The following is a 22,768-nucleotide window of genomic DNA, read 5'->3' on the forward strand; positions in this document are numbered from 1 at the left end:
AGTTTATACCGAGTACTAGATGGTAATTAAAAACAAACAAAAATAGAATTTATACCAAAATAAAGCCACCTTAATAAGGGGAAAAAAGGGTAAGTAGTTCGAATCTTTACAAAAAAGACAAGAATATATATAATTACCATACGTGTGCACAAACTAATTAAAGGCAAAAATAACAACAAAAAAATCCGTAAAAGTTTTTTCTCTTTATTCTCACATCAGTCAAACACCTACCAACAACGTGTATTAATATTCACAAGGCTAGGTGTCTGCTAAAAAAAGCAACCTTTTTCTCAATAAATATTTTCTTTTTTAGACCCTATGATTACATCTTCGAATTCTCCATCTTTCTATATATATAAAAGCCAAAAGTCTGAAAAAAACAAGAGAGAAAAAAAGAGCTAAAAAAATAATAGTTAGAAAAATGGGAGATGTGAGAAGAAATAGTAATCTTGGAGTTTTAGGAGTTTCTATGTGTGGTGCAGCACAAGAAATTGAACAATTGAGTAGAGAAAGTAGCCATTATAGTCTTTCTACTGGTATTCTTCCTTCTCTTGGTGCTAGAAGTAATCGAAGAGTTAAACTTCAACGGTTTATTATTTCTCCTTATGATCGTCATTACAGGTTCTTCCTATTCTTTCTTTTTTCTGTCCAACTCTTCTTAACTAGTGTTTTGAAACTATACTGGTCCTGACTAATTCAGATTCGTGTCGTTCTCTCTATTAGTTTTAGCTGTTGTTTGAAATCATACTGGTCCGACTAATTCAGATTCATGCCGTTTAACTAGTATTTGAAATCACTGGGCCGACTAATTTAGATTTGTATCGTTCTCTATTCTTTCCTTGTTCTGTCAACTTTCTTTTAACTAGTATCTGAAACTACACTGATTCGACTAATTCAGATTCGTATCGTTTTCTATCCGGAAGTTCTCTATTCTTTCTTTGTTCTGTCAACTCTTTTAACTAGTAATTGAAACTACGCTGGTGCGGCTAATTCAGATTCGTGTCGTTCTCTACCCAGAAGTTCTCTATTCTTTCTTTGTTCTGTCAACTGTTTTAACTAGTAGTTGAAACCGCATTAGTCCGACTAATTCGGATTCGTATTGTTCTCTATCCTGAAGTTTTCTATTCTTTCTTCTTCTGTCCGCTTTTTTAAACTAGTATTTGAAACCACTGGTCCGACTAATTCAGATTTTTGCCATTCTCTATCCGGAAGTTTCTATTCTTTCTTTGTTCGGTAAACTTTTTAACAAGTATTTGAAACCATTGGTTCGACTAATTTAGATTCGTGTCGTTCTCTTTTCTTTCTTTGTTTTGTCAACTATTTTAACTATTCTTTGAAACCACTGTTCGACTAATCCAGATTCATGTCGTTTTTTATCCTGAAGTTCTCAATTCTTTCTTTAATCTGTCAACTTTTTAAATAGTTTTGAAACCATTAGTCCGACTAATTCAGATTCGTGCCATTCTTTATTAGGAATTTCTCCACTTTGTTCTGACACTTTGTTTATATGTCTATATGTGTTCTCATATCTTCTTTTGTATGAATATTAAATATTTGAGAAAGTTCTTGAATTAAGAAAAGAATAGTCTTGATTATGATGAGTACTCTTTCACCAAAGATTAGAAATAACCGATCCATTATCCAACGAGTTTTGAATCGTGTCTCTGTGATTTCTTAGTTATTGTAAAAAATAAAAAAGTTGGAATTGAAGGGTTGATATAGTGGGGAAACAAATTTAGGATTGAGTCTAGTTATTCAGAGTTTCGAAAATAGAAAAATTTCTGATAGGAAGCCACGCGGCTAGTGTTTTAAGAAAAAACAAAGTGTAGTTGATTGAATGAATAACACGAATCGGTGTTTAATGCTTCTTAATTCTTGATAATAATGTAGAAAATATGATTTTTTTTATGACGGTGGTGTCCGTCAGCTTAACGTCCGCTATCAATCAAATATATGTTACCTCCAACTGACACAACTAACGAGAACTATGCTAATCAAGATAGAAAAATATTAGTGAGTATAATTATATAAATAGACACTCGAATTTGGTCTCAACTGCCACGTATTCCTTCCAACTTTTGACGTGCACAAGCACGAACCTCAACTTGTCTTCACTTTGTCTGCCACCTCCAAAGTTTCTGTGCCACGTTAGTGGCACGTCAATGGCACGTCTGCATTTGTGTTTATATGCTCAACTTTATATAAGTTGAGGTGCCTACTTGTACACACGTAAAGTTGGAGGGCATACTTGCTAGCTGATGCCAAGTTTGAGGGCGTATTTGTGTATTATGCTACAACAATTTTGCCTACCAAACATATAAAAAAAATCTGAACATACTATGTTTCTCATAACAATTACCAAACAAATTTTTGTTTTCTTTCTGTTGTTTATTTTCCCGTGTAGAAAGCTGGTTTTAGTCTTCTCTCTCGTTATTATCACTTTTTAATAAATGATCTTCTAGTATGCTCCACCACAATGTTATTTTTCACAACATTACCGACACCTTGCATTATTTAATTTGAAGCCTTTGTTCATTCATCTTTATTTAATTTTACCGTGAGCTTGTTGAAAAGAACGTCTATGATTTTTTTTAAATGTATAATTTTTATCCGCTTCCAAAAATAATTATCGATAATATATATATATATATATATATATATATATATATATATATATTTTTGTGTGTGTGTGTAATATATACATACATATACATATTTTATACACTTTTTGGTTACAAAGTGCAATTAGCTTTGGTCGACGGGACAATTTTCTATTTTACCCTTATTTTTAAGCCTCAAGGACTATACTTATTTTTTTTTTTAATAATCTCTCTCAAGTTTACATTAACTTTCGAAACTTATTATTCTTGATTTTGTGAATAGGATTGATTCAAAGGTTCAATTTACGAAATTTTTTCATATTATGAACTTTAATTTGACTATCTTTGAAAATTCCTTTAGCTCCACTTTTCTCTTTTGACTTTCAGTTGGAGAAAAAAATTGAATATTTGAGTAACGTGTGCTAGATCTTTCCAATGCTTTAATTTCTCCGTGTTTTACTCCGTGTCTGTCCTTTTTCTTTTTCGAAATTTGTAATTAATCAATTTCAGAATGTTCTAGCTATTGAATTATCTAATCCAGTCGGTAAGATTTTTATTTTTTATTTTTTATTTTTATTTTTATTTATTTATTATTTGTTTTGGTATCCAAAAGTGTGTTCTAGTTGGTAAGAATATTTTTACCTATAGGTTACGAGTTCGAGTCTTGGAATTAGCCACTAATGCTTTTATTAGGGTAGATTGTCTACATCACACGCTTTGGGGCGTGGCTATTACCCGGACCTTGCGTGAATGCAGAATACTTTGTGTACCGAGCTGCCTGTGTGATCTTGTCGTCAATAAAATAAGTAAAAATTGAAAATTAAAGTTGAAATTCCAATGGAGATGAAAAATAATTTTCTCCATTTGCTAAAGTTTTGGACGACAGATCGGTAGAAGATAATGAATATCCGATAAAATAATAAAAGTATGTACAAACTGGTCCGATTATCATTTTTATATTAAAGAAACAATTACTACTAATTATTCGCGTTTAGCAAGTCAAATAGTCGTGGAAGTAGCCATTAATACTTGCATTAGGGTACACTGTCTACATCACACTTAGATGTGGCTGGTCCTTTCAAATCCTGCTTGAACGCGGAATGCTCGACACAAAAAAGACTCAATTCTTACCCCCTTTTTTTTTCCTGGTCGGTGGGGTACAAAATAAGGCTAAGCTGACTATTCTTGACTGCCAATGTTGTAGCTTAGACAAAAATCATCTTTTGCCTTATTACACCTTTATGTCTTTTCTACTCCTATTCCTGTAGCCTTTTTTGACTGAATAAAAACCCTTTTCTTTAGCCCCTTTTATTTTATTGCTATTATTTTTTCTTTTCAAAACAATGGTGCCCGAGTCAGTTTGTTCGTGCTAGCAGAAATATTGGATCATTGTACCCTACATTTGTTGTCTCTATTAGAATTTGAAACTTAGGTTTCCTATAGTTTTGGTTTTACTTAATTGACCAATAGACCACACCCTTAGATGCTCTTTAGTTTATTTCTATTCTAGATTTTTTGGTTTGAGGGAAAAGTCTTGATGAAATGGTAAAAATCATCTGCGCGACCATGAGATCACGAGTTCAAGTTGTGAAAACAGCCTCTTATAGAAATGCACAATGAGGCTGTGTACAATAGACTCAATGTGGTTTGGCCTTTTGCTGAACCCCGCACACAGAGCGCGTTTAGTGCAACGGACCGTCTTTTCAAGATTAAGATCTTACTAAAGGCAATAAAGATCTCATCATATCAGATACAATGAGGCTGCGTACAATAGACTCATGTGCTCCGACCCTTTCCTTAACCGTGCACATAACGCGAGTTTAGTGCACCGCACCGTCTTTTTCAAGATTAAGATCTTAGTAAAACCAATAAAGATCTCATCACATCAGACTCTATGGGGCCATAATATCCTGTAGGTTTCACGTGTTGATGGTTTCAATCATTTGACATTTCTTACAAAATCATACACTGACAGTTACTGTTCCTCAAAATATCTATTTTGTTTTTTTGTTAGTAAGGTTGCCTAATTTATATTTACTACAGTGTCTACTAGGGCTGTGCACGGATCGGATCGGATCAGATTTAGCATATTTCGGATTCGGATTTCGGATTTCGGATTGTGAAAAGGGCAATCCAAATCCGATCCGAATTAACATTGGATCGGATCGGATTTTGAAACTTTGGATCGGATATTTTTCGGATTGTCGGATCGGATTGTCGCATAATTATCCTATGTTGGATTTTATTCTATACTGTAATCTGTATCCTCAAACTATTACTTTTAATGCTATGATCAAGAAAACAATATATCAAATTATTGATTCATTTCCAACTTCTATTATCTACTTCATTTCCTTGAAACAAAACAATATATCAAATTAACAGAATGGCTTCTTCTAGCAACTATTCAATCCTTTTCTTGATCATAGCATTATTTTCCTTATCAAGCATCAACACAAGCAATGCAGCTCGCAACCTACTGCAACTTCCAAACTTGCCAACAATACCGTCACTGCCTCAGTTGCCTAAAATTCCCAACTTGCCAACAGCAGTCACATTGCCATCATTGCCAACACTTCCAACAGGGTGGTTCTCTACTACAGTGTAGTTTACAAATATAATTTCAAACAGAAATTTTACACTTTAACTTGATAAAGAGCAAACTTCATTTCAAATGAGACCTAAACTTTAGGCCGGAATTCAATTCCAAAAGCTTCTAACATTTGAACTTCTATCAGAGGTTCTATTTGACCATATTTCTGCAAACTAAAGTCCACTTCTGAATATTCACTTAACAATGAAGAAAATACTTTCCCGGATAACTGAAACATCACCTGCTCTTGACTGGAAATCGTTTGTGAAGACTTGAGAGGACTTGGAGTTCACTGGCTTGAGACTTCGAGAGGACTGAGATGAAGAGTGAAGACGGCGGAAGCTTGGTCGGCGTCGGACTGAGATGAAGACTTCGAGTTCGAGAGGACTGAGGAATAGATCTGTGAAGAGAGGCGAAAGAGACTAGAGACTCAACATCGATATAACCTAGGGTCAGTCTCTGATAAATGAATATAAGGTTACTTAACCCTAAAATTTTTGGATAGTATTTATATATAGGTCATATAACTTCGGATTTCGGATCGGATCGGATTAAAAACATGTCAATCCGAATCCAATCCGAAAATCCGAAATCTGAAATCCGAAAATCCGAAATAGAGTGGATCGGATCGGATTTCGGATATCCAATCCAAATGCACAGCCCTAGTGTCTACGACAAGATTCGAATACTCTTCTCTACTTAAATACTAGGCTTTTGTCTATGACAAGATTCGAATCCGTAACGTGCGCTAACGCACACATCACATGGTGCGGTTTTACCACTAGACTAAAGCCTCGGGGGCCTAATACGGGTAATTCTAACAGCAGTATATAACTTCTTAGACAACTAAATTATTGGCAACATTTACTGGTACTTACTACAACTTTCTATTTATGTTTTACATTGCTTAAAAAGAACAATCCTGCATCTACTTTTGCAACCAATGTTGTTAATTTCTCGTTTCGAATAGTTTCCTCATGAAATTTAACTTCACCTTTTGAGAAGGGAGAGACAATTTTTCTGACAGAAACGTGCTAACAAGTTCTGCATGTTACACTTAAATCACGAGTCATCGTTTTTCTTGAGATTTTGAATAGTTAATAATCCCATTCATCCCTTGTATTTTATAATCTATTGTCTGGATAAGTTGTCTGACTCATATATATGAACATGGAATTTGCTAAAATCAGCTCAGGTTAAAATGATGTTTGCAGGTTCTGGGAGACTTTTCTAGTTGCACTCGTCGTCTACACTGCTTGGGTTTCCCCATTTGAGTTTGGCTTTCTGAAAAAACCAACAGGACCACTCGCGGTGACCGACAATGTTGTCAATGGATTCTTCGCGATTGATATCGTTCTTACCTTCTTTGTGGCTTACTTGGATAGAACCACGTATCTACTTGTCGATAATCATAAAAAGATTGCTTGGAAGTATGGAAGTACTTGGTTTTTATTTGATGTCATATCAACAATCCCTTCAGAACTCGCTCAGAAGATCTCCCCGAAACCTTTACGCCAATATGGCTTATTCAATATGCTTCGTCTTTGGCGTCTACGAAGAGTTAGTGCATTGTTTTCCAGGTAAATTGCTCAGGCTTCGAGTGATCAACGCTATATATGCATATATTTTCCTTAAAAGCTCAGTAAATACCGGCCTTATCTTTCTTTGTTTGAAACAGATTGGAGAAAGATAGGAACTTCAATTACTTTTGGGTTCGATGTGCGAAGCTTGTTTGTGTAAGTACACTTTGCTCTTCTTTGATTAAGCGCTGATAATAAGTGGCTTAATCAGCCACTGATGCTTGTATCAGGGTAGGCTGCCTACATCACACCCCTCTGGGGTGCGGCCCTTCCTCGGACTCTGCGTGAAAGCAGGATGCTTTGCGCACCAGGCTGCCTTTTTTTCTTTTTCTTTTTTTTGTAATTCTAATTAACGTATTGTTTCTTTTTGCTCAATAGGTCACCCTTTTTGCTGTTCACTGTGCCGGATGCTTTTATTATCTGATCGCAGCTAATTATCCGAACCCGAGCAAGACATGGATTGGGGCTTCTATGGGCGACTTCCTTAATCAGAGCCTGTGGATTCGTTATATTACTTCTATTTATTGGTCAATAACTACTCTCACTACAGTAGGTTACGGTGATCTACATCCAGAGAATACGCGCGAGATGATCTTTGATATTTTCTACATGCTGTTTAACTTGGGATTGACAGCATATTTAATAGGAAATATGACCAACTTGGTCGTGCACGGGACAAGTAGGACTAGAAAATTTGTGAGTAAAATTATCGTATTGCTCGATTATTTTATCAGTGAGCTATAATTTTTATTACATTCTAAAATGCATTTGTTCTTCTGCTACAGAGAGACACAATTCAAGCGGCTTCAAGCTTTGCACAGAGGAACCAATTGCCGGCTCGTCTCCAAGATCAGATGCTTGCACACTTGTGCTTGAAGTTCAGAACCGACTCGGAGGGGCTGCAGCAGCAAGAGACGCTTGAATCTCTTCCTAAAGCCATCCGATCAAGCATTTCACATTTTCTTTTCTACTCTTTAGTAGATAAGGTTTACTTGTTTCGTGGAGTGTCAAACGATCTACTCTTCCAGCTGGTAACTTAGGAAACAGATAATTAATCACTTTTTTACTCTTTAAGCATGTTTTCTTTTACATTTGATGCTTGCTCTATGGTTCCAGGTCTCGGAAATGAAAGCAGAATACTTTCCTCCCAAAGAAGATGTCATTTTGCAGAATGAAGCACCAACGGATTTCTATATTCTTGTAACAGGAGCTGTGGTAATTTTGAACCTCTTTCTGTAATCTTGTTTACGTCGCATGCATCTTAATTGTGGTATTTTACTTGATCGTACTAGTCTAATGTTGAGTCTATTTGACAGGATCTATTGGTGCTTAAAAATGGAGTTGAACAGGCAAGTTTCATTTCAAATGCGCGGAACCTTAAATTTGCGATATACATTTAATATTTTTTTCAAACCACAAGCGATGAACTGAGAGTAAAATGGATGTTTCAGGTTGTTGGGGAGGCGAAGACTGGTGATCTTTGTGGTGAAATTGGGGTTCTTTGTTACAGGCCTCAACTATTTACGGTACGAACAAAGAGACTGTGCCAGCTACTACGTATGAACCGTACCGCATTTCTGAATATCGTTCAGGCTAATGTTGGGGACGGGACCATAATCATGAATAATCTCCTTCAGGTATGAATGCCTTAAAAACATTTTCTAACATTGATGAATTCGATTAACATGATTCGCCTAAAATATGGCTACCGTGTTTTTTCCTTTCTGCCGAACAGCACTTGAAGGACATAAAGGATCCAATTATGGAGGGAGTTCTTCTGGAGACAGAACGCATGCTAGCTCGTGGTAGAATGGATCTGCCTCTCACCCTTTGTTTCGCAACGCTTAGAGGTGATGACTTGTTGTTGCATCAATTGTTGAAGCGGGGTCTTGATCCAAATGAATCAGATAACAATGGAAGATCCGCTCTGGTTTGTTCCCACATGAACTTCTGTTATCAAAGGATAAATTCTATGTAAAATCCATTTCTCATTTCGTTTCTTTCTTATTGGTTTTCTCTCATCAGCATGTCGCAGCGGCTACAGGAATTGAGAGCTGTGTGGTTCTTCTGATTGATTTTGGTGCCGATGTCAACAGTAGAGGTATTGTTCAATTCAACTCTATGAGGAGCTCCGCCCCTACTTGAATTAAACCCCCCCACCTTCTAAAGCCCCTCACGCCACTCATTTTTGAGCTTCTAATCAGACCTTGCTGAACTTTCCACGACACAGATCAAAGGGTTGATTTTGTTTCTTGTGTACACAGATTCAGAAGGCAATGTCCCATTGTGGGAGGCCATCTTGGGGAAGCACGAGCCGGTGATTAAGTTACTAGTTGACAACGGTGCTAAATTATCAGCTGGTGATGTGGGACATTTCGCATGCGTTGCTGCTGAACAGAACAACTTGAATTTACTCAAAGATATTGTCCGTTATGGTGGGGATGTCACGAGTCGGAAAGTCAACGGCTCATCAGCACTTCATGTTGCTGTTTGTGAAGGAAACATGGAAATAGTAAAATACCTTTTGGATCGAGGGGCTAACGTTGATCAAGTTGACGAACATGGTTGGACCCCTCGGGAGCTTGCTGAGCAACAAGGACATGAAGACATCAAAGAACTCTTCGAATCCGGGGAAGTGATGAGAACTCGATCTGTTGATCCTATCCCCGAGGAACGACACGGGGTTCGGTTTCTTGGTAGGTTCAAAAGCGAGCCAACGATCTTCCCTGCTTCCCACGGAGTCTCATTTCTAGCATCCGATGGATCATTAGGGCGATCACGTCCTAGACGTAGGACTAATAACTTCCACAACTCATTATTCGGGATAATGTCAGCAGTGCAGACCAATGAGCCTGACGTGGTTTTATCTTCAAACGAGGCAAATGTAAGTGCCACGACAACCAAGACTTACGCTCCTAGAGTGACGGTGTGTTGCCCCGAGAAAGGGGACAATGGAGGTAAGCTTGTTTTACTTCCACCGAGTTTTCAAGAACTACTTCAAATTGGTCCTAATAGATATGGAATCTTGCAAGTCAAAGTTGTAAGCAAAGATGGAGCTGAGATTGATGATATAGAGTTGATCAGGGACGGCGATCGTTTAATTTTTGTTAGTGATAAAGAAAGCAATGCAACTAATAATCATCAGAATGGTGATGAGTTGAGGTGAAAACCAAAATTGTAAAATAGGTCTTTTTTTATATGATCTTCCTTTTACTTGAATTATACATTTTCATTCTTCTTTGGGGGGAGGGTAGATTGGTAATTTGGGATGAAGAGGTTGATTATAATTTTACTGACAGCCAATTTGTGAACATGTAAGTGAAAAGGATGTGTACATCCAGTTACCACTTTGTCTAATTTACAGAAGTTGAGAGTTCAGAAACTCCTCTGAAACCTCTTTCGGCTCATATAACTTATGAGCGACAATTGTATTCTCTAACATTATAGCTATAGTTGGTGACCGGACTTACTGATGAGTGACAAATGTATTCTCTAACTATAGTTGGTGACTGACTTATATAACTGATGAGCGACAAGTGATCTCTAACGTTATAACTATAGTTGGTAACCGACTTATATAACTGATGAGTGACATGCAACTGACGAGTGACAAGTGTATTATCTAACATTACAAAATAATGGTGCCTATAGCCATTTATTGTATGTATTTTTCCTTTAAAAATGGAACTTGTATTTATACAGATGTAGTATAGAGAAAATTCAGATACAACATCTAAGACTTATAATTAACTGTGTAATATATAGTGAGATAGCATTTTATTATTGATATAGTAAGATGGCATAAAAACAGGAGTGAATTTTATTATTGAAGCTCAATGTTGATGGAGCCAGCCTTCTAATTTTTAGGCAATGGCCAGGGACATATATAGGTGCACTCGTTGTTTCTAGATCGTGCCATATACATATTGATGAAATTTTAATAAAATGTATGTTTGTTCGTTCCACTGACTTTAAATTCTGAATCAGTCTCTAACAGTGGTTGTGAAGGCAGCCTAGATGAGACTTATCTTGCTTTCAATTCTGAAATTGATAGCCCATTTATCGAATATCTTTCTACTTCTTCGGAAATCTGTGCTCGTTGATCACCCCTCTCTATGAAAAATCCTGGTCGTTCTGGTGGTGGTGGTGGTTGTCTCGTATCGTTTGTAAGCATGGAAACAACATTTGACATTGATGGCCTATCTTTTGCATAGTCTTGAACACACAAGAGTCCCACATGAATGCATCTCATTACTTCATCGCGCGAGCACGATTCAATTAGTGTTACATCTATTAGCTCCAAAGCTCGCTCTTCTCTCCACAATTCCCATGCCTGAAACAATAGAACCGACTTAGCACATCAGTCAGAAAGTGTTGGCTATGTGTAAACAAAGTCCCACATGGAAAGTAGAAAAGAAGACTGATTTACTTATAAGATGTTGGATACTCTTAATAGCGTGACGCCTTTATGGGAAAACCGTGCAGGCTTAGCCCAAAGAGGATGATATCGCACCATGTTAAGTGTATCTTTGAGCCTGTTTTAGCCCAACGGAAAGGAGCCTTCATAACTATTTCATGAGATAAGTTCATAAGTTTAGAGAATATACCAGTCCTATGAGGTTTAGCGGATGCTCAGAATCATAGCAGCTGTTGCTCTTCTTGCCACTAACAATTTCTAAGAGTAAAACACCAAAGCTGAATACATCTGTCTTTGTTGAAACAATGCCTCTTAATGCATACTCTGGAGACATATAGCCACTGTAAGTTGTATTTGAAAAGTGTATTTCAGACTTTTGAGTAATATAAATTTTGTATATATGACTAAGTTTTTTGGTTGCAGACATTGTTTATGAACTTACTGTGTTCCAACGATTCTTTTCGTGTTAGCTTCAGATTCTTGCCTTCCGAAAATCCTCGCCATGCCAAAGTCCGATATCTTTGGATTCATGTCACTATCAAGTAAGATATTGCTCGCTTTTAAATCTCTATGAATTACTGTCAACCTTGAATATTTATGCAGATACAGTAGACCTTGAGCAATCCCTTCGACAATTCTGAATCGAGTGTCCCAATTTAGTAGCTCCTTTTTGTTAGTATCTGTTCATATCATTATAAGGTTGAAAAGAAGCAACTTGTAAACTAAAAAAAGATACAAATTTCTTGCGAATATGAAATTTACCGAATAGGAAGAAGTCGAGGCTTTTGTTGTGCATGTATTCATATACTAAAATCCTTTCTTCACCTTGAGTACAGTAGCCTAAAAGCCTAACAAGGTTAGTATGTTGAAGTTTTGCAATCAATAAAATTTCATTCTTGAACTCCAGAAGCCCTTGTCCAGAACTTGTTGAAAGCCTTTTTATAGCCACTTCTTGCCCATCAGGCAACTCTCCCTGAAAATAATGACTGATTTCAATATAGGGCGGAGCTAGAGTGTCGGCTACAGATTCAGCCGAATCCAGTAGTTTTGGTTCAAACTCTAAAATATCCATTGAATATGTAAAAAGGCAAGCCCGGTGCACTAAGCTCCCGCTATGCTCGGGGTCCGGGGATGGGCCAGACCACAAGGGTCAATTGTACGCAGCCTTACCTTGCATTTCTGCAAGAGGCTGTTTCCACGGCTCGAACCTGTTACCTCCCGTTTACATGACAACAACTTTACCAGTTATGCCAAGCAGGGGTGGCCCGACCAATTTTGTGGCCTAAAGCCAAACTTTATGAGGGGCCTTAACTTTTTAATTTTCTTTATTATTTATTTGAAATCTATTTTTTTTAGCTTTTCTTAGATACTAAGTTATAAATAATTTTCTTACAGTCAATAACTCCTAACAAGTATTTCTCAATTGACAATATAACTAATCCATTTAACCTTTCTTGTGACATTGTTGTTCTTAGGTAAGATTTTATCAATTTTAATTTTGAAAATTTCTTTCTGCTGAAGCAATGGTGACATGAGTTATTAAAATTATTCCATAAGCAATTTAGGCATTTGGAAAAGAATTAAATCTTTTTATTTGATTAAGCGTATCAATTAAACTGTTATCTTCTAATTGTACTATTTTTCTTAATACTTTTAATTCAGAAAAACAATCTAAACCATCAAATATCGAATTCATTATTATGCTTTAAGGAACATCCAAAATTAAGGCAATATGTTTTCAAATTTCCAACATCTAGTGATCGTAGTTTTAATGCCAAATAGAAAACCAAAAATATTTTCATATGCTTCGAATTGTTCAAATCTATTTTGAAGTGAAAAAAATAGCTTTGTCTATTATGTATAAAAGTAATCAATTCTAAAGGACTCTTCGAAACATTTTGAGATTTCATTATCAACATTGCATCAAATTGTTACTTCCTATATATCACACGTTTCTTGCGAAATTCGGGTTCAATATTCATATCAAGTGCAATTTCCTTGGTGCAAATCATAGCAGTTGCAAATCCTTCTTCTCTATATTTGTTAAAAAAGAAATCAAACTTTTTCACTTTACAGAACTCTTTTTTAAACTTATACATACTCTATTAGGTGTAACAAAAAATGGGGCTCCCACAAATATGGGGCCTAAAGCGGTTGCTTTACTTGCTTTATGGAAGGGCCGCCCCTGATGCCAAGGCTCCCCTTTATCCATTGAATATGTACAAATTATTAATTTAGAACACAATAACTTAAAAACACTGAAATCACGAGACTATAAACTTTAAATCTTGGCTCCGTCTATATACTATATATATGCTTGGAAGAATCATCTTCATTTAGAAAGATTCAGTTTTACCTTGTATACTGGTCCGAATCCACCCTCACCGAGCTTATTTCCCAGCGAAAAGTTGTCCGTGGCGATTGCCAGGCTCTCAAAGCTGTATAACTGCACATCTTGGCTCATTTTCTTGTCACTCTTTCTCCTTTTGGCTATATTTACTCTTTGATTTAGCAATAGCAAAGCTGTTGCTTTTGCTTTCCCTGATAGTAAAAGAGAAAATTCTGAAATCTAAAGCTAAGTATTGAAATTTACTGGTGTCAAGCTTCTGTATTGTTCAATTGTTCACCTTTTCCGCGCCGAAGGTAGCACAGGGAGCTAAGTCCTACTAATATGGTTAAGCCAGCTGCAGTTATAAGCCAAATCCACCATTTTATTGCTGCATCAACACAATGAGTCAAAATTCCCAAAAACTTTTGAAAGCATATTTTTAGTCATATATATGCATCTATCCTGGACACTTAACTTTTGCAACAGTGAGATACATTTTACTTTGTACAGTTTTAACCAGATGATCTAAAGGATGGATATACTCAAAACAAGGACTAGATTGTGTAATGAAGATACTAAAAGAGAATCAACAACAACAACAACTATAAACTTACTGTAATCTCACATGTGGGGTCTGGGGAAAGTAGTGTGTACGCGGACTAAAAGATACTAAAAGAGAATACGTGCCTAAAATGTATGATTCTTTGTTGAATGGACCATATCGAGGGACAGTAAAAGAAAGGTTTTCACCTTCAAGAGCTAATATTCAGTTAAAAATGCAATAACTAGATTTATACACTATACATACAAGTTCTTGGAGATGAATCAGATGACATTGGCATTTCATCGGGAGATGGTGCTGGTGATAAATCTGGAGGAAGTGAGATTGTGCTCGGTACATTGGAGGTGCTCCGATTTCTTCTTGGCACCAAATCTAGGAAAACACATTGCACAATTCATAGTTAGAGCTTGTTCTACTGATGAAAAAGGCAGCCTGGTGCACTAAGCTCCCGCTATGCGCGGAGTCCCGGGAAGGGCCAGATCACAGGGGTCTATTGTACGCAGCATTACCCTGCATTTCTGCAAGAGGCTGTTTCCACGGCTCGAACCAGTGACCTCATGGTCACATGGCAGCAACTTTACTAGTTACGCCAAGGCTCGTGCACTAAGCTCCCGCTATGCGCAGGGTCCGGAGAAGGGCCGGACCATAAGGGTCTATTGTATGCAGCCATACCCGGCATTTCTGCAAGAGGCTGTTTCCACGGCTCGAACCCGTTACCTCCTGGTCACATGGCAGCAACTTTACCAGTTACGCCAAGGCTCCCCTCCCCCGCTTCATTGATGCTAGACATAGAAATATTGCAAGAGGGCAAATCAAGTATAAAGTTTCTGATAGATAATATAAAAAGCACATTCAACTGTTTGCATTTAATACCTGAATTCTTTAGCATTAGAAAGTGTCTAACCAAAAGCATAGGGAAAAGATAATGAGGCAAAGATGATAGTACCTCCTCCACTATCAAGAATGAAAACATCTTGATTTTGTGAACTCAAGATAGATACATTACTCCAAATTTCACAACCAGTTCCAGTAGCTGTAGTTGAGGCAAAAGCACCACAAGAACAATTCTTCTCACACTCTCTCTTGCAATCAAATAAACTCATGTTGTTGTTTTCAAACGTAAATCTATTACCAGTGACACTGTTTGGCCTCCTCTCAAACCATGAATCGTCTCTAATTGGGCACTCGGTCGATTCTTCTGTCACACAACCAGCACTAGGCTTGTAGATACACACACCAAAAGGTCCTGCTGCTCCTCTTTCTTTGATTAAACCAAATGAATCTATTGTATATCTAGATAAAGTTTGAGTCCCACTGACCGTGTAAGTTACGTACCTTTCATCATCTGTTGAAACAAAGCTCAAGTTCACATAGTCGTAGTGAGATATTCGCGATACATTGCTAAATGTCCCATTACTCCAACGTCCGCTCATCCAATACACACGTTCCTCCCACCATATTGTCAATTGGTCTGTTGAGTCTATACCAATCGTAAAAGACCCCGAGGCTGGTTCATCTTCACTTCTCCAAGAAGTCAGTGACCAGTTTTCCCCTGTTATACTTCTACCAATTTTCATCCCAGGTAAAAGTGTGTCAGTAGGATGCTCAAAACTTTGCCACAAAGTTTTGCTCACAGAACCACTAGTTTCCAACTCCACCAGCACAAAATTACCATTGTCGAATAGTGTGGCACTTGTATTTCTTGCTGTTGCATTATTAGAACTTAACAAAACAGAACTATTATTTCCATAGATAATTTTCAGCTTTCCCTCATCATCCAATGTGAGATTATTACCTGATGCATATGGGATTGGATTGTCGCGATTAGCAACCCAAACGGGGCGAGAATCATCAGAGAATAATGTCATGTTAGAAGGTAAGTTGTAGAATATGCCTATATAGTGAGTTTTATTAGCATCAAGGCTAAAAAACTCCAGCCTGAATTCCTTGTTTGCTGATTCCAGTTTCTCTCCAACTCTAAGATTTTGTCCCTGAAAAATTGTGTCTGTTTGGGAATAAGAAATGTTTATGAAAAAGAAACAGCAACACCAAAATAGTAGGATTTGTAGCCATGCCATTAAAGCTCTGCCTCTACCTCGGCCCCAGCCTCTACCCTTGGTAGTGGCTGCAGCCTGGGGCTCCGACTTCTGATCAGCTACTGATCAAGTGATCAAGAGAACTTCTTCGTCCTCCCAATTCGAAGTTTTTTCCTGGAAGTTTCAACCTTGTTGATTATGACAACAGTCGCGACTCGTGACTATGGCAGAAGGGGATTAACCAAATTATTTTTGTATATACAGAATTAAATATTGTGAGGAGACTAATAAAGTCATTCACAGGAAAGGAAAGGTCAATCCATGTTATTAAATTTTTGAAAATTGACTAGGTCAAAATATGGAAGCAGAACATTTTCTAACGCTTTTTTTCTACGTTGATTAGGAAGAATACCTGAGCTTTCCTCTTTTTGTACTATTAGTTGACTACCCTACAGCATAGCTTAGCTTCTTATTTATTCAACAGATTGTAATTTGTGTGGATGTGAGTGGATAATTTGTAAAGCAGATGTTAATTTCGAGCCAAGGCAGGATGTATCACACTTCCTTGGATTGCGGCCCTTCCCCGACCAGGGAGGGGCGGAGATAGAGTGACAGAAGGTCCGAACCCCCTTCATCGAAAAATTACAGTATAATATAAGGTCAAACTTATATTTTATTCATAAATAGTAGATATTGAATCCCGTTGACTTGTTCTTATGTTTACTTTTTAATATTTCGGATCCCCTTGATAAAAGTCCTGGCTCCAGACCTTACGTGAACGCGACATACTTCATGCACCGGACTACACTTGATATGGCTGATATTGAATTCCCTCGGAACAACCTAAAAACTCTTCGTGTATATATATATATATATGTAATTCTTTAAATTTTTTGTTATGAAAAATTCTGGTTTTAGCACTAATAGGAAGCAATAATAAATAAGTCATATTATACGTGCAAGATGGTTGGGGACAAAAACTAATAGCATCGACTTTTTACAGGTAATGAACTCTTTAGGTAGGCCGTAGGCCATAGCTAACGCGTTTATTTCCCAGCTTAAATAGCTTCCCAGCTAACGCGTTTATTTCTTGAATTTCAATTATGAATAGTGATAGTATATGATATATGAGTTTTATACTATTAATATATTTTAACTAATTATAACCTTTTTATTAATTTACTTGTAAGGTCAACAGTCTATACTTAATATAGACAATTATTATTTATAAGTATTTTTTTAAGTGACATAATTGTATAATATTGCCAATATATGAAAGTCAAATCTTCGTTGTTTGTTTTCTCTCCTTCTTCTTCTTCTTTTTTTTTTGGTGCCTTTGGGAGAGTAGAGGTATAAGTCTTTAATTCTTTTTTTTGGTAATTAAAATTTTTTATTAATCACCAAAAGTGAAGACATTACAAAGCATAGCTTAGCTACTCCCAGCTAGCTAATTCTCATGAGATTTACAGGGAAAAGACTATGATATCTTAGCATACTAGACCATATTACTATCAGTGAATTATGCTAAAAATACAACTTTTGCACTAGTTTTTTTACATTCCCAATAGCTCTAAAATTACATATGCAGACTATCTCCCTTGCCAAGCTTGTGTGATCTCTGAATATTTCTTGAAATATTCTCTGATTCCTTTCTTTCCATAGAGCATGTGTATATTCAGCATACATCATCTTGAGAAGTTTTGCTACAGTTGATTTCTCTTTTGTGTGCTGACAAATGATCTGTAGTTGTTGCTCCCATGTTGAACTATTAATGTTCTGTACCTTTGCCCATTGACTCAATCTACACCACAACCTTTTAACATAGTCACATTTAGCAAATAGATGATTCCTTGTCTCCAAGTTAGTTTGACATAACACACATGAGTCATTTACACTGAGTCTCCATTTCTTAAGTCTGTCCACAGTAAGTAACCTCCCTTGGCATTGAAGCCACATTGTGATTATAGCCTTAGGTCTGGCAGCATTGCTATACATTAGACTTCTCCAGGTAGTTTTAGGTAACATTGGACTCAGTTGAAGATATATCTGCTTAATGATGCTTTTCTTATCCTCTAATGGCATGGGCAACTGATTTATGATCTCCCTTGCTTCCAATATCTTCCTCACCATCCAGCTTGCATTCATAGGGACAGGCATAGAATTTATACACTGCTCCTTGTACACAGTATGAATCTACTTAATCCACAATTTGTCTTGCTTGTGAGATAAACTGTCACGACCCGGATTTTTCCCACCATCGGGCGTCGTGATGGCGCCTACTAACGGAGCTAGGCCAGCCATACATTAAACATTCACTATCCAACCTCAACAATATAATATACTAACAACAGTTAAAGAAATGCGGAAGACTTTAAGGTTAACAAAAGATATAAAAATGCGGAAATTTGAAACACATCCCTACCCAAAATCTAGTGTCACTAGCTCACGGACTACTATAGAATACTACAACAAGTCGAAATGAAAGAAATGCACATGTCTGTTTCGATACAATGAAAACAAACTGAAATAAGGAAAGGGACTTCGGCCTGCGAACGCCAGCTAGGCTACCTCGAGAGTCCCTGGACTGAAGATAGCTCCCGAATAAGAATCCTACTGCTGCTGTCCAAAAGCTGCTCCTGGATCTGTGCACAAAGAAATGCACAGAGCGTAGCATCAGCACAACCGACCCCATGTGCTGGTAAGTGCCTGGCCTAACCCCGACGAAGTAGTGACGAGGCTAGACAGGACTACCAAACCAACCTGTACAATTTTTATATACAAATATGCAACAAAAGGAAAGAAAATACCGGAACTAAATAGGTTAAAAGGGGGGGGGGGACATGCTGTGGGAGAGTACAATTTGGATATAAAGTTCAACAACGTAATTAAGAAACATGGCACAACAATAATTATCAAAGAATAAGAAATTCAATAGTTGCACGGCATCACCCTTCGTGCTTTTACTCTCAATCTCACCCAAAGCAATCAAATAAAATGCACGGCATCACCCTTCGTGCTTTCCCTCACATAGCTCTCATCTCACGGCACGGAATGACCCTTCGTGCAAATATAATCAAATCAGAGCACGAAATGTACCTTCGTGCATAAATAGTCAAAACATAGCACGGCATGACCCTTCGTGCAAATATAATCAAGAGTAGCACGGAATGACCCTTCGTGCAAATATAATCAAGAATAGCACGGAATGACCCTTCGTGCAAATATAATCAAGAATAGCACGGAATGACCCTTCGTGCAAATATAATCAAGAATAGCACGGAATGACCCTTCGTGCAATTTCACTCTTCCTCACCCAAATAACAGTCACAACCAAACGGGCAAGGGGAATAAACAAGTAATATGAACTGTCCTGGCAAGGGAATAACACAAATAACAACCAAGTCCCGGCAAGGAAACAATAACAATATCTTTCACAACCCGGCAAGGGCAATACTCACTGTAATCAAACCATCCCGGCAAGGGATTAATCACAACTCTTTTCAATACGTTCATCTCTTACTCAATGGTATTTAACACTCGAGCCAATGCTCCAAAATATTAATATCACACAACTTATCCTCCGACTCTTCACATTTGCAGAAAAACATTTTTGTAGCTTAGAAGAGTTCCAAATTATCTCATAAACAAGTACAAACAAAGACCCACGGTCATGCTAGACTCCGGTGTATAGACACTCGTCACCACGCCTATACACCGTACTCGATCAATTAGCAAATAGCATTTATGATACTCTAATCCTATTCCCTCAAGCCAAAGTTAGATCAAACACTTACCTCGGTCCGAAAATAGCAATCAAGCCTCTAACACCGCCTTTCCTCTAGAATTTGACTCCCAAAACAATGATATCTAGTCATAATTAATTCAATAATATCAAATGAGGCTCAACAACATAATCCCATAGCCTAGAAATGAATTTCCTACCATTCTTTCAAAAATAGCAAAATCCGACATCGGGCCCACATGGTCCAAACTCGAGGCTCGGACCAAATTCCAATCACCCATAACCCCACGAGTTCAAATATATAATTTGTTTCAAGATCCGACCCCAAATTGAGGTTGAATCGCCCAAAATTTTCAAAAACCTAACTCTACCCATTTCCCCTAATTTCTACCCTAAATTATATGTTTTAGGCTTAGGAATTCAACAAATATTGATGGAAAATGAAGAAAACGAGTTAAGATTTACTAACCCAAGAAGTTTTGGTGAAAGGGAGCTTCAATGGACGCCTAAAGACCTTGGAGAAGAAGGAGCTCGTGTGTTTTCATGAAATTCCCGTAACTACACTGTTCTGGAAATTAAAAATATAACTGGGCAAAATTGCCCTTCGCGTTCGCGGGAAGAGGGCAGCGTTCGCGAAGGGTAACTGGGCAGGTCAACGCGATTGGGAGGATGCGAACGCGAAGGAGAAACACTGGGGGGGTCCGGGATTTGTTCTACGCGAACGCGTAAAAGCCCACGCGAACGCGCTGAAGAAAGCTGCAAGGCTATGCGTTCGCGAACAGTTGAATGCGAATGCGAAGAGGAAAATACTGGGGTCCCAAATTTGGCTTACGCGAACGTGTGATGTTGTACGCGAACGCGACGAAGGAAATTCTGATGCTTCGCGAACGCGGGAGAGAGAGTGCGATCGCGAAGAAGGAAATGACTGGGCACCTGTTGCAGACTTTTCTGCAACTTGTCTAAGTTTTAAAACCTCCCGGAACACCTCCGAAACACTCCCGAGCCCTCGGGGCTCCCAACCAACCACACACACTAACTCGATATCATCCTAAGAACTTGCTCGAGCGATCAAATCGCTAAAATAACATCAAAATCAAAGAATCAACCCCCAAAACTCATAATTTTCATTTCAAAGTTCATAAACCTTCAATTTTAGCTATTTAGGTCCGAAACACGTCAAACGACGTCCGATTTCGACCTAATTTCACAGGAAGCGCTTAACGCATATTTAAGACCTGTACCGGGCGTCGGAACCAAAATACAAGCCCGATACCTATATTTTCTAACTCATTTTCATTTTCATTTTTCCTTATCAATTTCAGAAAACAATTTATCAGAAAAATTCTTTTACCGGGGTTCTGGACCTCGAATTTCGACTCCGGGCACATGCCCGAGTCCCATATTTTCCTACGTACCTCCCGGGACCGTTACATCACGGGTCCGGGTCCATTTACCATAATGTTGACCAAAGTCAACTATATCAATATTAATATCATAATTCACCAAATTTTTCACAGAATTCATATATTTTAACATAAAAATTTTCCGGCTTCGCGCCCGGAGTGCGCACGCAAATCGAGGCAACCAAAAGTGAGGTTTTCAAGGCCTCGGAAGCGCGGCAAAAGGGAGAACCACAGTGATGACCCTTTGGGTCGTCACATAAACCCAAAAAGTTTTAGCAATGGCAGCAGTATTCCAGATGTGAAGGTTGCTTAAGTTGAGTCCACCAACTGTCTTAGGTAGACACACTTTATCCCAGGCAATGAGGGCCCTTTTTGTGATTTCATTACTACCAGACCACATGTAACTTCTACAATAAGCTTCCATTAGTTTAATCACTTTGACTGGTAATGGAAATATTTGAGCCCAATATAATTGGATTCCAAACAACACAGTCTATATTAATTGGACCCTTCCAGAATAAGAAAACTTTTTTGCAGTCCATGAAGTAATCTTTGCTACTATTTTAGTGATGAGAGGTTGCCATTATAACATATTCAGCTTCTTTGTGTCCAATGGTAGTCCTAGATATTTGAAAGGTAGTTGACCTTGAGTATATCCCATATTCTGGCAGATTTTTTCTATAATCCCTCTTTCCATTCCTCCACAGTATATATCACTCTTATTTATATTTTCTTGCAATCCAGAAGCTATTGAAAAGGTTGTGAAGCATTCCTGTAGCCTTTGAGTTGAGGATGTGTCCCCTCTAGCAAACAACAACAAGTCATTAGCATAACTTAGATGAGTTATGTGTAGTTTGCTGCATCTGGGATGATATTTGAACCTCTTATCCGGGTGTAATTCATTGAGAAGTCTGCTCAAGTATTCCATAGCAATGGCAAACAAGAAAGGATAGATTGGATCTCCTTGCCTTAGGCCTTTAGCAGCATTAAATGGCTCTAGAGATTCCCCATTCAATAGAATGGTATAGTTAACTGTTTTCACACAAGCCATTAAACATTTGATAAACTTTTCTGGAAAATTCAATCCTTCTAGAACCTGTTCCAAGTAAACCCATTCTACAGAATCGTAGGCCTTTTGCAAGTCAACTTTGATCATACATCTAGGAAAGATGTGTTTCCTGCCATATGACTTAACCAATTCATGTGCAAGTATAATGTTGTCCACAATCCTTCTCCCTGGAATGAAACCTGTTTGAGCTTCTGAGATGATGCAATTCATAACCTTTTGTAGTCTCCCAGCAAGAACTTTTGCAATCAAGTTGTACATCATTGTGCAACAAGCAATAGGTCGATAATCCTTCACAGTATTAGGATTTGCTATCTTTGGAAGAAGGGTTAGTGTGGTGCAATTAATAGCTTTAAACATGATTCCAGTGTTAAAGAACTCTCTAACAACATCACATACCTCAGTTTTGATGATTGGCCAAGCTTGCTTAAAGAAGGTAG

General features: G+C 37.7%; 2 protein-coding genes across 3 annotated transcripts; one reads left to right on the plus strand and one right to left on the minus strand.

The window, feature by feature from the left end:
* Window positions 299-10,249, plus strand: LOC109226509 (potassium channel AKT1-like). Its single transcript, XM_019391286.1, has 11 exons — window positions 299-621; window positions 6,408-6,773; window positions 6,872-6,929; window positions 7,152-7,469; window positions 7,559-7,804; window positions 7,890-7,988; window positions 8,090-8,122; window positions 8,225-8,410; window positions 8,509-8,703; window positions 8,799-8,874; window positions 9,038-10,249. Exons 1-11 carry the CDS (start codon window positions 422-424, stop codon window positions 9,937-9,939), a joined length of 2,679 nt encoding a protein of 892 aa, XP_019246831.1. The 5' UTR covers window positions 299-421; the 3' UTR covers window positions 9,940-10,249.
* LOC109226510 (G-type lectin S-receptor-like serine/threonine-protein kinase CES101) lies at window positions 10,568-16,437 on the minus strand. 2 transcript variants are annotated; one of them, XM_019391287.1, is made up of 8 exons: window positions 15,028-16,434; window positions 14,328-14,453; window positions 13,818-13,907; window positions 13,547-13,731; window positions 11,953-12,163; window positions 11,633-11,870; window positions 11,381-11,531; window positions 10,568-11,106 (listed from the first exon to the last, which is right to left on the minus strand). In XM_019391287.1, exons 1-8 carry the CDS (start codon window positions 16,157-16,159, stop codon window positions 10,798-10,800), a joined length of 2,442 nt encoding a protein of 813 aa, XP_019246832.1. In that variant the 5' UTR covers window positions 16,160-16,434; the 3' UTR covers window positions 10,568-10,797. The 2 variants fall into 2 exon arrangements, 1 of the variants encoding a protein (XP_019246832.1); XR_002068064.1 differs by having other exon boundaries at window positions 11,015-11,106; window positions 11,381-11,514; window positions 15,028-16,437.

Source organism: Nicotiana attenuata, chromosome 6, assembly GCF_001879085.1.
Source record: "Nicotiana attenuata strain UT chromosome 6, NIATTr2, whole genome shotgun sequence".
Classification (NCBI taxonomy): Eukaryota; Viridiplantae; Streptophyta; class Magnoliopsida; order Solanales; family Solanaceae; genus Nicotiana; species Nicotiana attenuata.

Bases quoted from the DNA above. Each gene is read 5' to 3' on its own strand.
- LOC109226509 (XM_019391286.1), top strand. From the start codon at position 422: ATGGGAGATGTGAGAAGAAATAGTAATCTTGGAGTTTTAGGAGTTTCT. The intron at 622-6,407 runs GTTCTTCCTATT...TGATGTTTGCAG, and splicing joins CCTTATGATCGTCATTACAG to GTTCTGGGAGACTTTTCTAG. The intron at 8,875-9,037 runs GTATTGTTCAAT...TTGTGTACACAG, and splicing joins TGCCGATGTCAACAGTAGAG to ATTCAGAAGGCAATGTCCCA.
- LOC109226510 (XM_019391287.1), bottom strand. From the start codon at position 16,159: ATGGCATGGCTACAAATCCTACTATTTTGGTGTTGCTGTTTCTTTTTC. The intron at 12,164-13,546 runs GTAAAACTGAAT...CATTATTTTCAG, and splicing joins GATTCGGACCAGTATACAAG to GGAGAGTTGCCTGATGGGCA. The intron at 11,871-11,952 runs GTAAATTTCATA...TGATATGAACAG, and splicing joins CCTCGACTTCTTCCTATTCG to ATACTAACAAAAAGGAGCTA.